General features: G+C 42.3%; 1 protein-coding gene across 1 annotated transcript; it reads left to right on the forward strand.

Annotated features, from left to right (window-relative positions):
• Nucleotides 1-6,789: 6,789 nt before the first annotated feature.
• Nucleotides 6,790-16,667, forward strand: ercc4 (excision repair cross-complementation group 4). Its single transcript, XM_040136049.1, has 10 exons — nucleotides 6,790-7,126; nucleotides 7,772-7,952; nucleotides 8,737-8,932; nucleotides 9,032-9,239; nucleotides 9,606-9,786; nucleotides 9,908-10,039; nucleotides 10,160-10,264; nucleotides 14,491-15,157; nucleotides 15,310-15,422; nucleotides 15,555-16,667. Exons 1-10 carry the CDS (start codon nucleotides 6,947-6,949, stop codon nucleotides 16,295-16,297), a joined length of 2,706 nt encoding a protein of 901 aa, XP_039991983.1. The 5' UTR covers nucleotides 6,790-6,946; the 3' UTR covers nucleotides 16,298-16,667.
• Nucleotides 16,668-16,931: the final 264 nt, after the last annotated feature.

Here is a 16,931-nt window from a genome sequence, read left to right on the forward strand (position 1 = left end):
TTGACCAATTTCTGTCAAACATTTTTTGACAGTGTTGACCACTGAAACAAGTTGGGCCAAAATGGAGGATGCTGTAGCTTATTCTGTTTCGTTCTCTTCTTCTTTAGCAAAATACAACTGCATTTCCAGGGCCATATGGGATAGTTTGCTGTCACTAAAGCTAGCAAATGGTGAAATTGTGTGTTGTTAAAATTGCTTTGCTTTCTAGTTGCTAAGCGAGCCAGTGATGTAGCAGGCACACAAATAAATTTTGGTCTTAAACTTTAAAATGTCACCAGATGTCCCAATAGTCGGGCACTGTGAACAACGATAAAGTTGTAAGTAAACTGTAAGTGCGGTGAGAACAACAGTTCACGAGAAGTAGCTTGGTGGTTGATTAGTCTTTTATCGTTAGGCATAAAGAAATGCAGATTTAACTAAAAATGTAAAACATTGTACTATGGGGGAAAACTTTTGCAAAGTTCTCTACAAGAATATTAACAGTGGCAGGTTTCAGACCCAAGCCTATAGCTGCTATTTCAATGTTCACAGCTCATCTACTTGTCCAACTGGTGTGGAGGGGGAAGGGACAAATGATACAGTTCCCTGCTTCATGGCAAGACAACTGGAGAAACCTCACAACCTCCACACCACACACACACACACACACACACACACACACACACACACACACAACACAATCACCACCACAGAGATTGGAGGTTTGCCACTCCAGGACATGGGTAGAGATCAAATCAGCCTCTGAGCTGCCTTGATCTCTGCCTCTCTCCTTTGGTTCTCTCTTGTTCCTCCTCACCTCTCTATCTCTGGTCCAGGAAGTGCAGCAGTGTGCATTTGAGGTCTGTGGGTCGATAACGGGTCTCTGATCTGTCAGGATTTAGGGTTTATTGGTTTATAGACAGAGGAAAATGTGTGTCCGCAACATCAAACAGAAAGCCTTGATGCCATAGTCTGCGCTGGGGAAAAAATACCATGACAACAATTTCGGTTCTCCCATGATCGGTCATGACAGGGACTGAGTGAGATATGTTAATGGATTCCTGAAAACTCTGCATGTGAGTCCCTCTGCAGTGTGGGTATTTCTATGTTCCTGCATGGTTCTGAATCTCATGAACACAATTCCTTCTTGGCTCTGTATCATTTTTCCAAGCCTCATGTGTTTCTCCCATTGTCACACACACACTCACACACACACACACACACACACACACACACACACACACACACACACACACACACATACACACACACACATAGCGGCCTTCCCCTCTAATGCATCACTGACCTCCACTCCAGCAGGCAACATGTCTCCCCTGTCACCTGCTGACACCATCCTCCAAACTTCCAGTCTGCCAGCCGCCTTGAATTATTCATCTAATATGTCCATTTGACAAAGCCAGCCTTTGTTCTAGTTCACCAACATTACAGGCAAGAAAAATTTGTTTATCTGTCTCTCTGTCTCACTCCTTCACTTCCTGTTATTGTCTTTTCCCTCTCCCTGTTATCTCCCCAGCTCTCCTCTCTGTTCCTTTTTCTCATCTTTTCACACAGACGCCACATTCCACTCTTCTTTATTGGCATCCAATGTCACAGTGATTTGCTAAAGTGGATGTGACAGGCAGCAAGAGTTTTTCATGCCTCTTATAAAAGCCATACATTTGCGTCAGTGGATTTTTTTCATCTAATTTCTTCTGCTTCTTTTGCATGCCGTGTTTGACCATGAGGGAGTTCCCTTTTTTTCTCTGCTATAATGTTCATTCCATTGTTTTGTCACTGATAATAAATGCAAATTGCAGCTCTGGAAAAACATAGGTTTCTTGCCTTTCGGTAATCAGCTCCCACCATGACGTAAACAAAGAAATTACTTGTGTGTGTGTCATTACGGTTAAGCATTACAGAGGCTGCTTGACTGGTGCTGCTTGACCCAGCTCGGAGTGTGAAAATGCTCCTCTCCCTCTTCTATATTTCAGTGCACCGAGGGTGTTCTGTAATAATCTCAATTTGTGAACATGCAGCGGCACCACTCTGCCATTTCCAAGCACCGTAATCTTCAGTCACATTCCGCTAAGGTGCTGAAGTAACAAGGGTCATGACAGCCTGAAATGCTATACATGTAGTGCCTACAGCAGCCATCTTCTGTAGCGCTGGAGTACTTTTATGTCCACTGAAACTCAGCTCAGCTTGCACCATTTTCTATATTCGTGACTGCTATTAGCACTAAAAGGCTTTTCAGTGAGTCATACATTTCACAGTTTGAACCCCAAGTTGCTTGCTTTACCCTGAGGTGCAATCTAAGAGTTTGTAGTTCAGCAACTTAATTACGGTCACTTAAAATAGCACCATGTAAATCTGATATTATTTGGCAAATACTCTTTGCATATTTGAATGGACCATAATAGTTTCACTAGGAGGGCTGCCCTTTGGCTTTGTGATTGGAATCAGACTGAGATTTAAAGGAGCAGACAAATCTGGGTTGAGGGCAGAAGTAAAAGAAGCCGCCATTTCTGCGGCAACTTACTTGTGAACTTGCACATAACACTGTGACGTATGAAAGGACTTTACTTTTTGAACTGCCTTGACTAAGAAACATTTTCAAACTAGTGTTTTGAGAATGAAATACTTCCAAATTTATATGGGCTAATTTATTCGCTCAGAGGGGGCAACTGTTGACGGTACTAACGTCTTCGCTAGAGCGCACAACAGATAAATCTGCCAGCAGATTCATCTATAGATTGATATTTGTGGAAATGCACTCATTTAGTTTCTTGCCTTGAGTTAGATGAAAAGATCATTATCACTCTCATGTCTGTACAGTAAACATGAAGCTACTGCCAGTTAGGTTAGCTTACCAAAAATAGCCAGGCTCTGTCCAAAGGAAACAAAATCCACCTTCAAGCTTTTCTAAGGCAATCTCATTAACATATTATACTATTCAATCTCCTCATCTACTGTAACTCTCAGCAAGAAAGGAAGCAAGTGTATTTCTCAAAAATGTCTAGCTATCCCTTTAAAGAGTGAGCATGTTAACCTCCAGAGGCTTCGTGTTTGGCCCTGAGAGCCTGGTGGGATCTCAGGCTTAGCCCTCCATTTACAACAAAAACCTGGTGCGTCTCTCTTTTCCTAATGAGGGCAGGAGGGATGTATCAGGCCTTTAGCTGTTTTCTCTTCTCTCTCTCTGTTTTCTCTCTCTCTCTCATTTCCCTCCTACACTGCAGTCAGGCAGGCAGTGTTAAATATCTTATCTTATTTTATCCTCCAGCCTGCCATCAATTTCAAGCTGTTCTCCTCTCATTTACAGTGGTGCCAGACCATCCATGATATCAAGATGCACACCAGCTGCCAAATGTAGACTTTTACTCATCTCGCTTGGTGCAAAGAGAAGCGGATGAACAGTTTTTGCCGCAATCCTTCACTTGTGCCAACCAGCCTGACGTTCCATACTGGTTCCTCCAAGCACATTTATGGACCATTTGATTCAATTTCATGTACCATAAAACTGCAATAACAGCACAATCAATTATGTTGCCTCTTTTTCGTTCCCTTTCTATTTAGCGTTCATGGTGTCGTGTTACCACTCCAGCCCAGATGCATGCTATGTGTTTTCAACCTGACATGAAGCTAATTGATTGTCTCCCAGAAGAATCTGGATGGACACAAGTGTTCTCACACACACATCACCCCAGAGGTAGGCTTGTCTTGTAAGATGCATGAGTTTGCAAAACAAAGTGCTCCACTGCTCCCTATAGGTTTGTTTATGACAGTGCATTAACTTTATCCTCGGTCATTTCTGTGTCTGTGCATTCAGTTGTTCAACATTTTTGTACCATTCTATGGATACTCAGTTTTTCTCATAGCACAATTTGTCATTTGTTGTTCAACTGTGACACACTGAAGTCACTTAATATGTAAGATTGCGCTGTATTAAGTGAACAAGGGACCTTTTTTGACTACATATTGTAGATGCTGTGACAGATCTTTATATCATGTTTCATTTCTTTAAAAATATCAAATGACCTTTTGGAGTCAGAGGAAGTTTTTTCTCTATTTAGCAAATGAATCAATTTAAAAATCAACTGGATAAAATAAGAAACATACTTTTCAAGCTGAACACAAGGTTGTAGAAGACATTTAGGAGATGCAAGTGTTTCACCATGTTTTCTGTATAACTTTTTTGATTTCGTACTTGACTGAAAATCCAAATAATGTCTTTTCTGCCCTCATATTTCTAGGCAGAGTCTCATTTTTCTTGTCATGCTGGCTTTCCTTTAGCTTTCTCCGCATTTCTATCAAGTTCTCAGTTTCTGTTGAAGGCACCCATAAACCTCCCCAGTACCATTGCTCTGATCAGGCGAGGCAGCGTTGGCCCCGATGTTGTGTCTCCTGCTGCCTTCAGGGTCACCCTTGATGTTGGCTAGACTGATGGAGCTCTTTTTAAATTTCTCTCTCACTCTACTACTACATCTCCTTAGCCTGCAGTTTGTGAGAAATGTCAGCGTCAGATCATACGGACGAACAACTGAGAGACTCTAAAGTACTGGACTAGGAGTATTACGATACACTGCATGGCCAAAAGTATATGGACACCTGAACATCACACATTTATGTGACTGTTGAACATTTAGATCCAAAACCATGGCCATTAACATGCTGCTACAACAGCAGAAAACTGGGGAAAAAAACTGAGAGAATTACCACAGGATTGAGGAGCCTGGCTTGTCGTAGCTGTTCCAGTGGTTCCCAAACTATGGTTTGGACCCTGCACCAAAGGATCACAAGATAAATCTGAGGGCCTGTGAGATGATTATTAAGGTAGGAAAGAAGGAAAAGTTCTGCAATACAAATGTATCTTCGTTTTTTGGATGTTTCTCTAATCTTTGCTTTAATTTGACATCTTTGTGCTTCACTTATTTAAATGAACATAGCTGTGCACGTCGGTGCTGTCCTGTTAAAACAGGAAAAACTCATACACAAACTGTTGCCACAGAGTTTGAAGCACACTGTTGTTGCAGCGTGATATTCTTTATTGGAACTAAAGGACCCAGACCAAACCATGAAAAACAGCACCAGACCAAAAGTATACAAATATATTAGGACAGGCGCTTCCATATATATTATGCTATGCAGACCTATCCATATTATTCTTCCTTTACTTGTTGACAGCATTAATGAAATTCATTAGTGATGGAAGAGTCGCTGAAATATAGGTTTTAATCAATATACTTATTTAATTCCTAATTTCTGCAGATTCACCCCTCATTTATTCAAAATGAGGTTATTAAAACAAAATAGTTTTCCCGAAAGATTCAGTCGACAGTGTTAATACACACATACTCATAGTTTCCTGTATCACTTCAAGGTAAAGTCACACTTTGCAGAGTGTAACAGAGTGAAAAGAAAGAAAGTTTTGTCCAGACAACTCATTGTAATGAGTCCCATTCAAGGGTCCATGTGTTGTTTTATACACTATGGCTCAGCACAGGGTCAGCACATCACAGCGGATGAGTGACGGATGTAGACATCAAAGTGGCTAAATTCAAGCCCTGAAGTCTCAACACTATGATGAGTCGTGTTCGTGCTGCTGTGAAACAAAACCTCTGAGTGGGAGTGTGTGTGTGTGTGTGTGTGTGTGTGTGTGTGTGTGTGTGTGTGTGTGTGTGTGTGTGTTCGTGTGCGAGTGTTTGTGTGTTAGGGGTTGCGGTGGGCTCAGCACTGTCTTGCCTCCTCTGCTGTCATTCATGAGCTCAGACCTATTCTGGTCCCCTCAGCCTCCTCTCACAGGAGGAAGAAATGTGGGCTGACACAACAGTTTCACAAAGACCAGCAAGTGGGCTTTATTGTGCAAGTACATTACCGCTCTGTTCCTGCCTGTGCATTACAGGAATAATCCACCCGAAAATATGTTAATACTGTCCCTAAAACAGCTATTAGCTCTGTACCCTACATTTCTGGGCCTATTTTATTTTTTGATAGTGTATTTCTTTTTGCTGCACTTGAATGAAAGTGGATTGGCATTTGACTGGCGAGGGTTTTTTGTAGGTCTGATACTGATATCATGTGCTTGATGGAACTAGAGGCCAGCTATATTACCACCTCATAACCAGATATGATATAAAATAACTTTAAATATAATATTTCCTGCCAAAAACATCTTAATGTTTACCCAATGATGTTCTTCTCGCCTGGAATAAAACACATCCAAAAAGCATATATACATGCTTTTTATGTTTTAGCCATGTATACGTCGTTGCTTACCCTTTCCCAAAGTAGTTAAAGTTTGGTATGCTATGAAAATCAACTTGACGCATCATTATCATTATTATATTACAATTGTGTGGGAATACAACTGAGAGCAGAGACGGTTCTCTATCTTAACTGATGCACTCACGAGCTTGTGGGAAAATCCAACCTCAGAGATCTTAGAGTTGTCTGTTAAAAAGCTTGCATCCTTTTTAGGTAGTCAAAAATATTTTGGAAGCAGTTTTGGAGTAATTCCACAAACGTTTAAAGGCTCAGCTCAGGAGTCTTACAAAACTGCCATTATGTTTTCGTGAGAATGTGAAAGAGGGGTATTTGTAAAAACAGGGAGAGAGGGAGAATAAAACCACATCTGTATTGTTTGCAGTGTTTTTTGTGTGAACAGTGACTAAACCACCAGCAGCCAATGTGATGCAAAAACCCCACATAGGTCATAAAAAAGGAGCAGACATATTTTCTATCCGCTACAATGCTCCAGGTCACTAGATGGCGCTGTTGGTCTTAAACGTCACATAAACCGGCGAGTTCGCCTTTGCTTTTAGCGCCACACGGCCGGATGTGCAATTGAATAACAGATCCGAGCGGCCCGTCCGTGGCTGTCTCACAATGGCTTGCAGCGCCTTCAGCTGACACTTTTATCACCGGCAGTGAGAGAAGACCTCTGACTTTCGCCGCTCCGCCGGCCCCAAACATGGCGGCGCCGCCGCTGCTGGAGTTCGAGACCGAGATGTTTCTGAATCTGTTCGGCTGTGACGGGCTGCTGGTGGCGGCGGAGGGGATGGGGATCGACCGCGTCCTGCTGCAGTTCATGCGGGTTTACTCGGAGCAGGGCAGCCTGGTCCTCCTGCTCAACACAACCACACCCGAACAGGTTCGGAGCGCACGGGTTAAGCCTCGCCACCCGGCTTCATGTCCCGTCGCCGTGTGACTCGAGGGGCAAAGCACGGGAGTGTGTAGAAGGGGAAGGTGGCAATGTCGGTTATTCGTTTACAGACGCTTAAATAAGGTGGCTGTTTAAACATAATACATCGCCACTAAGTCATGGCATGCTATTACTGGGATGGACTTACATAAAGGGAACATCAGAACATGACATAGTGGCTTTACTACTTTGTTGTTGTTAGTATCCACACTACCGTAAAACATCCCATACATCTCATCTTGGCCGCTGCTTTGTGTCCGATATTATTCCACATGACTATGGCAGTGTTGTCCCACTTCAAAGAAGAAGCAACCAATGGCCCTTCGTACTGTAGGATACCTTCTTGATAATAAACGTTCCCAGTTAAATTGCAGTCACACATGCCTTGTCCTCTTATTCATAGACCAGCTTTTTCAGGACTTTCCACCCAGTGACCGTGCGGTGGACTTGAATGCTGCACTAGGCCAGATGCTTGTATGTCTCCCGGGTATTAAAGCTCAGAGCTCCACACGCACACCTCGCGGCAACCAATATGTGAGTTTACTCAGAGCGGGGTTTAGCAAACACAGTTTCTTACTTGTGCTCCTTCCTCAGGAGTATCTCACGGAGCAGTTGCGAGTGGAGGGCGTGACCCACCTGCCCAGGACAGTGACCAGCGATGTCCTGAGCGCGGAGCGTTATAATGTTTACACCGAGGGAGGAGTGCTGTTTGTCACCAGCAGAATCCTGGTGGTGGACTTCCTTACCGATCGCATCCCGGCTCACCTCATTTCAGGTCAGAGCGCCGCCTGATCATGGCTAAAATGAGAGCCATGGTGGTCTTGTTACATGCTGGGATCTAGCAATTACTAGTCTCAGTTACTTTAGGACAAGATTTGTTTGTGTCTTTGTATTTGCATGTTATAATACTGCAGTATGTCAGTTATCACTACAATTACATACATGTAATATTTTTAAATGGCTCTAATGTAGGGTTAATAATGGATATAACTAGTTTTAAGTTTTAACATATGATTAATTGGCTTTGGCCTGGTTAGAGGCATGGGCATTTCAGTGCTAATAGTGTTGTCCATCTGAGTTATAAAGGAACAATAGTAATCTTAAAGGCGCAGTCTATGATCCAAATGTAAACGCAACGGTAGACTGTCTACCAAAATTTCAGAAAAAACACTTGATTGGCGGATGCTTTCACTCACAAAGTGATTGACAGGTCATTTAATATGGGGACTAATATGAGAAACAACAGTTAAAGCCAAGTTTCTAATTTTTCTCTGATATTGTTAACAGAGTAAACAGGCAAATATCTAATTATAGTCAGTTGAGTCAGTTGAGGTTTTTTTTGTTTGTTTTTTTTAATAATATAACTGATTGGGTTAAGTACACTTTAAAATTTGCATCTAATGTTAGGTCTATACTTAAATGTACCGGACTATTGCCACAAAAAGTGGCAGTTGTTTAAAGAAAAAATTTGTAAGTGAGCAATTTTTTGCTGGATATTGCATTGCATTACACTGAGCAGGTGTTACGATTTTTCCTGTCGTTCTGTACGAACCTTTCAGGCATCCTGGTGTATCGCGCCCATAAAATCATCGAGTCATGTCAGGAGGCTTTCATTCTTCGTCTGTTCAGACAGAAGAACAAGACAGGCTTCATTAAGGCCTTCACTGACAAGGCCACAGCATTTTCCTCGGGGTTCTGCCAGGTGGAGCGAGTGATGAGGAACCTCTTCGTCAAGAAGCTCTATCTGTGGCCCAGGTATGATGGGACATACATTTTACATGTCGTAGCAGGAAAAGGAAGTGCTTCTCCCATCCATCTTTACCTTCGTTATCTTAACCTGCTTCATTTCAACAGGTTCCAAGCATCAGTAAACACAGCACTGGATAGGCATAAGCCAGAGGTGGTGGAGCTCCATGTATCATTGACACCAGCCATGAGGGCCATTCAGAGCTCCATCCTGGACATTATGAGTGCCTGTCTGAAGGAGCTGAAACGCTACAATCCCAGCCTGGAGGCTGAGGACCTCTCACTGGAGAACACACTAGGAAATGCTTTTGAAAAGGTCTGCTACTGTGTTACTGACATGTGACATGTTAAGCTGCCTTGGCACTGAATTAGACTCCAGCCTATAGAACGCATTTGATTAAAATGTTGATTACTGATTTTAAAAAAAATAAATAAATGGGAAGGAGAAATGTAATGGGAACTGCATAATATTACTCCTAATCTGCCATCTTGCTGTTTTATTGTGTTGTTACGTGAGTACTTCCTTACGAGTCCCCTCTGCTCTCTCCTAACTCTCTGTCCACTTTAAACAGGATACATTCTTTTAATTAAAAAGTTGAGATGCCTTTTTTGCTCTCGTCCGTCATTAGAGGATTTACTACAAGTGGTTGAACCTTATTTGACCTCATCTTACTCTATCCAGACCATCCGTCACTACCTGGACCCCCTGTGGCACCAGCTGGGAGCCAAGACCAAGGCCCTGGTCCAAGACCTGAAGGTGCTGAGGGTTCTCCTACTCTACCTCACCCAGTACGACTGTGTCACCTTCCTCAATCTGCTCGAGTCGCTGCGCTCCAGCCAAAAGATCTTTGGCTCCAATTCCGGTAAACTAGATATAATTATCTGCTCGGAGTACTTACTTTGAGTAAAAAATTGTACTTAATGTCCGTAATTCCCCTTCATTATCCCTATTTGATTGCATGTGCCTGTTGTTGTAACCATCAGGGTGGCTGTTCCTGGACTCCAGCACGTCCATGTTTGTGAACGCCAGGAGTCGAGTGTACCGCATCACTGAGAGCAAGAAGAAACTCAAAGTGGGAGCAGAGGCCGAAAAACCAAAGTTATCCTCTGCCTCAGGTGACTGACCCGTGAACAGATCTGTGACAATGTGTGCCTCGGTGTATATATCTGTAATGTTATCGACATGTATGTGTATTGTTGAGATTACTAAAGGCTCTATGTGTTTGTGTATTTCAGGGGTAAAACGAGACCTGGTGCTGGAGAAGAGCCCAAAGTGGGAGGCTCTGACTGAGGTGCTGCAGGAGATTGAGAGGGAAAACAAGAGCTCTCAACATGAACCAGGTTAGAGCTCACTGCTGTTGAAGCATGATGATGGTCCATAATCTCAACAGTGCATTTCAATCTATAGATTTACATATATACATAATATACTATATTAACTAAATTTCAGAGATGCTACTTTTTAGATTTCTAAAAGTTGGTTTTGTTATGCATTAAAATGATCTAAGGGTGATTTAAATTTTAACTTACTAGAGTAAGTAGCACGAACAAAGGAAAAGCACATAGGAAAATGAAATCCTCATGTTGAACTGTAATATAAATTAAACACAGCTGACATTTTACAGTGCTAGCCTCAGGGTTTGTTAATTTGTCCTGGATCACTGCCTAGTGTCATGTTTTTGTAGACTGCATCATATGCCTCACGCATACATACTGTACTTGCAGTATACACAGTGAGGCAAACAAGTTCCAATGAATATGGAGTAAATACTGAATATAGAATAGGCCAACTTTCATTGTGTTTCTCACATTTTTACATGGACATTTTTTGGACATGGTTGTTTTTTTCATAGCTGAAAAGACCATGTTTAAGTGTTAGGATTATGTGTGCATATCATTTAGGTGCACCAATTCAAGGCCCTGGTGTTGTGCATGCCATCTCACTCACATGGCCTCATGGTATACCTAGTGCAATGCAGACATTGAGCCAAATAATTAATTGTTTTTATATCAAAATTGCAATTTAAAAGGGTGCAATTTTCAAATTGCAAGATCTGCAATAGTTTAATCATAAATTTTATTATTATCAGTGTCCTAAGTAGCTGTAGAAAGTGAAATTTTGAGTTCGCAACCGCTGATTTCACTGGCTATAATAACAACTGTTGCTGGGAGATTTCCTCAGTTGTAGTTAATTAACATACATTTTGAAGAATATACACCATTCTGTTTAATTTTTATCCTTGAAATAATAAGGAACGGGCTGTGTCTTTTTCTGTTCAAAAAGGCCCAACAAAGTGGCATGTCTTTTTCTAAATAAACAATCTAAATGATTACATCACATGCAGTCAGTTTCAGTCAGCAGGTATAACTGTCGATTTGCATCTGGCAGATTGCTTATGAAGACAGTTCTCGGGATCTCTTGTTTAACTTTTAAGCACATCGTATCATTGTTTTGAGCTAATCTAGAAATTGGGATTTCCAGTATTTCAGGCTGTAAAGCAGTTTTTCTTGTCAGTCTGTGACGCTAACGTTAGCTTAACAGTCAGATATTTAAACATTGACTTATCAGCAGTCATTATTACCAACTACCTGATAAATATAATGCCACTTATTAATGTCATGATCATATTTGAAAATTACTGAGTAATCTTAAGTGATGTTAAGTATACCACTAATATAATATCTTAACTACTTAGTACTGCTATCTACTAATGTGATGGCTGTGTGTGAGTCCTGCCATCTTACCTTTTCAAAATTGAAAAACATATATTGCCTGGAGGCCGGACTCCAACAGAAGGACAAACTTATCTTGGAGTTCTCAGCTGTCGCTACTGCCCAGGCTAAACAACTTGTTGTCCCGGGCTCCAATGGCTGCGATGTCCAGGACAAGGCCAGCACAACCTGCTCCCCCGACTGTTCAGCTCCGGTACTGGCGGATAACAGCACCGCCATCTCTTGGTCCTGCTCCTTGGCCACAGGAGCCCAGGAGGCTGCCCCCAGATAGGCTGAAGATCCCTGGATCCTCCTATGAGCTAAACCAAAAGCTTCTGCTACCTCTACCCCCTTTATTGAGCCTGCTGATGGCTGGACTGTTGTTGGCAGAGGGAAACGCAGTGGCACGCGGTCTTGCCACTCTCAACAGCCTCAGGATATCAAGCTGAAAAAAAAATTGACATCCTGGATCTGCAGTAATTCCCCCCATTGGCCTGTCAGTGCCCTGCACCCAATGCCGATGCCGACTGCGCATTGGTGACCCAGGCCAGCGATGGGCCCCTCTCATCACCTGACGCTGGACTGCTCTCAGGCCATCTATCCCCCAAAGGATGGCCTGGGGTGTAGCTCCACTGCCTGCTCTTCGCTGCCCTGAGCTTCAGGCTGATATGGCGCATTCCAAGCACGTGCCAGGGTCCAGCTCTGGGGTTCCAGGTCCTTCACAGAATTGGGAAGCACATTCCTCCCAACCTAAAACGCTGATAATTGGTGACTCCATTATTGGAAAAATTAAAATCAAGTCAGCAAAGACTTTTTCTTTTCCAGCTGCTACAGTCTCGGATTGGTCAAATCTCCCTGTTCTGTCACCTACCACTCTGTTGAATGTCCAATCTCTTTCCAATAAGACCTTAATTTGCAATGATTTTATAACTTCTAATTGCCTGGACTATTTATGGCTACTGAGACTTGGTTCGCTCCACATGATATTGTCCCCTTAATTAAGGCTACCCCCAATAACTTCTTCTCATTTTCATCTCCTCCAGCATTTGAGTCGGGGTGGTGGCACTGCTGTCATCTATAAAAATAGTTTTGAGGGCTCTTTTGTGTCTTTTGGTTCTTTTAACTCTTTTGAAATTTTAAGTTTCTAAATTACTGGCCCAGTTCCTTGCTCTTTATAATTTTATACAGACGTCCTTAGCTAAATGGTTTTATTCATGAATTTTCTGAGCTCCTCTCTCGTTATATACCCAAATATGATACAGTTCTCATCCTTGGTGATTTTGCCATCCATGTATCCTGTGCTTCTAATCCCCTTTCCCGTGATTTCCTGGATCTTATTGAGTTTTTTACCTTAAATCAAATTTAAGGTAACAAGCGCATACCTTAGATCTGGTCCTCACTAGCGGTTTTTCCCCTTGTATGTGAATCTTGTTGACTTTTATGTCTCAGATCATAAACCTATTGTTTTTAATCTTTCTTTACCTCCAGCCACTGGTAAGTCTTGTGCTACTGTCCTGTCACGTGTCCTTACTGCTGATTCTGCCAGTTAATTCTGTGAGGCTGTAGTGCCCTGATGCCTTGGCTAATTCTTCCAACAATATCTGCCTTTTTTATCCTTTACCATATTGCTCCTCTCAAACTCAGAGAGAAAAAGTCAAATCCTTCTCCATGGCTCAATGAGCAAACTTGGGCCCTCAAGAGGAATGCAGGAAAGCTGAACGTAAATGGAAGGCTAATAGGTTGCAGCTCTCCCTTAACATCCTAACAAGTCACATGGTCCGCTATCAGACTGCAATTAAAGAGGCAAGATCAGCCTATTTTTCTGGTTTGATTTTCAGAATTGCCCGTTACTCAAATTGATTATTTAAGGTTATTTACTCTGTTGTGAGCAGTTTCACCACCACTAATATTGAACCTAGCCCTGAATTAGCGGTGGACTGTCTGAATTACTTTGTTAAAAATTTGGAGAATATTAGTACTCTAACTGAACAGACACAAGTGTCCTACCTAATCTTGACCTGCTCTCTCTCACCAACTACCATCCTATTTTGAAAATTTCAGTCTTATCTAAGGTGCAAGAGATAATTATTGCACCTCAGCTGATTGCATATATGAGTGCCAACAGCATTTTTGATAGCTTTCAATCTAGTTCAAGAGCTCTCCATAGTACTGAGACGGCCTTAGTTAACCTGACGAATTACTTACTCCTTGCTGCACATAAAAGTGAAAGCTCCGTTCTCGTTCTGCTAGACCTTGGTGTGGCCTTTGACTCACCAGACCTCTCCATCCTTTTACAGCATCTTCGGTGCATCTAGAAGGGTCTGTTCTTAATTTATTACGCTCATATAGTAAAACCGGTGTGGTTTGGCAGTATTTTGACCTAGAAAATTAAAAAAAAGGTTGTATGTAGGCTGTGTCAGAATAAACTGACATATAACCACTCGACCAGAGCAACAATGTGTAATCATATTCAACACAGGCATGTGGACATTAACCTGCAAGGTAAGAAGGCTGCTGGTGCTGAAACTGCTAACATTAACTACACTTGGTAAACCAATATGACATTGTTTTCCCGCAGACACTGTGATCCCAATTAAATTGTGATGAATTTTGAGTGTTTTCTGATTGCTTCCTTTTAGACTAGTCAAGTAGTCTAAATTTAAATTTCCGTTTAATCGGCAGGGAAGGGAGTTGTTAGGAACATGCCTAGTCAGAAAAAGTCTATTTAGATACTTTTCTCAAATAGTTCAGTACTTATGACACCCACGTTAGACGAGGCCAAATATCCACCATGAAAATGGTATTTTGAAATCTGTGGTGTATATTTGTCTTACTACCTAACATGTCGCCTCCAGGTCATGTGCTGATCTGTGCCAGTGATGACCGGACTTGTGCCCAACTGCAGCAGTACATCAGGCACGGCTCGGATCGGCTGCTCAACGGACTATACGCCCGCACAATTGGTAAACGGGACTCCGCTGCAGCTGCTGCCTTTGAACTTGACTCACAAAAAAAGGACAAAGGACGGCCCAAAAAAGGAGCCAAGGGGAAGGAGCCTGCACAGAAGAAAACCACAAAGCCCTCGAAGAGTAAAAGCAGACCGTCTCTGACCCTGACCCAGATGGTCGGAAAGGAGGAGACAGATGAAGCAGCAGTGATGGGCAGCAGCGGAGACGAGGATGAACTGATGGAGGAGAATGGAGATGAGGAAGAACAACTGAAACTGGATTTGTCATCCAGTGCTTACTACGGTGTCCTGAAGGAGCCACTGACTGTCATCCACCCACTTAAAGGCTGCACTGACCCCCACAGCTTGACGCGCGTGCTGCACGAGGTGGAGCCCAGTTTTGTGGTGCTGTATGACGCTGAAGTAAGTTTTGTACGACAACTGGAGATCTACAAAGCAAGCCGGCCTGGAAAGCCACTTAGGGTGTATTTCCTCATCTATGGAGGCTCAACAGAAGAACAGAAGTACCTGACGGCACTGTCTAAGGAGAAGAAAGCCTTTGAACACCTCATCAGGTCTGAACCATTTCTTTCCAATCAAGTACCTTTTGAGTATTTGTAAATTTGGGATTTCTGAGGTGTTGGCTTCTCATTGATACGTGTGTGTGTGTGTGTATGTGTGTGTGTGTGTGTGTTTGTGTGTGTGTTTGTGTGTAATAATACTGTAGGGAAAAAGCTACTATGGTCATCCCAGAGGAGAGGGAGGGACGTGAGGACACCAACCTGGACCTTGCTAGAAATCTAGATCCTGCCAATGCCACCACCAACAGCCGCAAAGCAGGCATGTCTATTTCAGTCGTTTTTGAAAGGCCTACATTTGTTTCAGTTTTGATTCTCTTTAAATTTCCTTGATGATTTTTCTTGGAATAAGTGTTTCATTATTTTGTATTTCCATTTCCTGTCTAATGACTAGGAGGCCAGGAGCAGCCCAAAGAGCCCTCACGAGTCATTGTGGACATGCGTGAGTTCCGAAGTGAACTCCCCTCCTTGCTGCACCGCCGTGGACTAGACATCGAGCCCATCACCCTAGAAGTTGGTGACTATATCCTGACCCCGGACACATGCGTGGAGCGCAAGAGCGTCAGTGATCTGATTGGCTCTTTACAGAGCGGCCGTCTCTACACCCAGTGTCTCTCCATGACCCGCTACTACAGGAAACCAGCACTGCTCATTGAGTTTGACCCAGCTAAACCATTTTCTTTAATGGCCCGATCAGATTTCCGTCATGAGATATCATCTAATGACATCTCCTCAAAACTCACCTTACTTACCTTGCATTTCCCTCGGCTCCGTATACTCTGGTGCCCCTCCCCACACGTCACAGCTGACCTCTTCCTGGAGCTGAAACAAGGCCGCCTCGAACCCGATGTTGCAGCTGCTCAGGCAGTCACAGCTGAGTCGGACATGGTGGCTGAAACAGCAGGCCTCTACAACCCTGGACCTTATGACTTCCTGTTAAAAATGCCTGGGGTCAATGCAAAAAACTTTACGGCTCTGATAAGAAATGCAGACAGCCTGGCAGATCTAGCCAAACTAAGTCAGGAAAAGCTAGCAGAAACACTTGGAAATGCTAACAATGCTAAGTTGCTGTATGAGTTTCTGCATAATGTTGCTGATGTTCCTGCTCCTGTGCAGAAGGCCAAACAGACATTATAGGAATAAAAGCAGGGATTCAGACTTATCTGTATGTATACATTATTTCTCAACATCAGGATTGGTTCTGCATTGTAAAACCTGAAGAAAGTGTCATCAAGTGTAAAACTATGTACACTGAATTCACATCATGTATTTGTACAGTGTCAGTCTTTGGCTAAGTGAAATGTGTATTATATTAATGTGCAGAATGAATTGAAATAATGTAGGTTTTTCTATTGTATTTTGGAAACTACTCTTCAAATGTGTGCAAGATGTTGAACTTTTATTATATTCTTAAAATAACTTGGGGAAAAAAAATATTTTTACATTTTGAAAAAATAAAATCCTGAAGTGTTTTATTATTTATAATAAACTGTTATTTCAAAATAAAGCTTCCTTCAACAGCCCAGTTTTTATAACCTTAAAGAGTAGACCACACTCTCAGAAATGCATTTAACATAATTTATTTCAAAATATTAAACTTTTGATGCTTTCTTTTTTTTTGGAATTGATTTTAAAGTGAATGGATGATGATACCTTTGGTCAGTTTGGTCACTGTTGTCAAAAGGTGTAAAAGCTGCTCAAATACCACAAATGAATAGTGCTTCATCAAGTACATATTTCAGTGAAATGTATTTACATAAATGTAAAATAA

Source organism: Xiphias gladius, chromosome 9, assembly GCF_016859285.1.
Source record: "Xiphias gladius isolate SHS-SW01 ecotype Sanya breed wild chromosome 9, ASM1685928v1, whole genome shotgun sequence".
Taxonomy (NCBI): Eukaryota; Metazoa; Chordata; class Actinopteri; order Istiophoriformes; family Xiphiidae; genus Xiphias; species Xiphias gladius.

Bases quoted from the DNA above. Each gene is read 5' to 3' on its own strand.
- ercc4 (XM_040136049.1), top strand. From the start codon at position 6,947: ATGGCGGCGCCGCCGCTGCTGGAGTTCGAGACCGAGATGTTTCTGAAT. The intron at 10,265-14,490 runs GTTAGAGCTCAC...TGTCGCCTCCAG, and splicing joins GAGCTCTCAACATGAACCAG to GTCATGTGCTGATCTGTGCC. The intron at 15,423-15,554 runs GCATGTCTATTT...TCTAATGACTAG, and splicing joins CACCAACAGCCGCAAAGCAG to GAGGCCAGGAGCAGCCCAAA.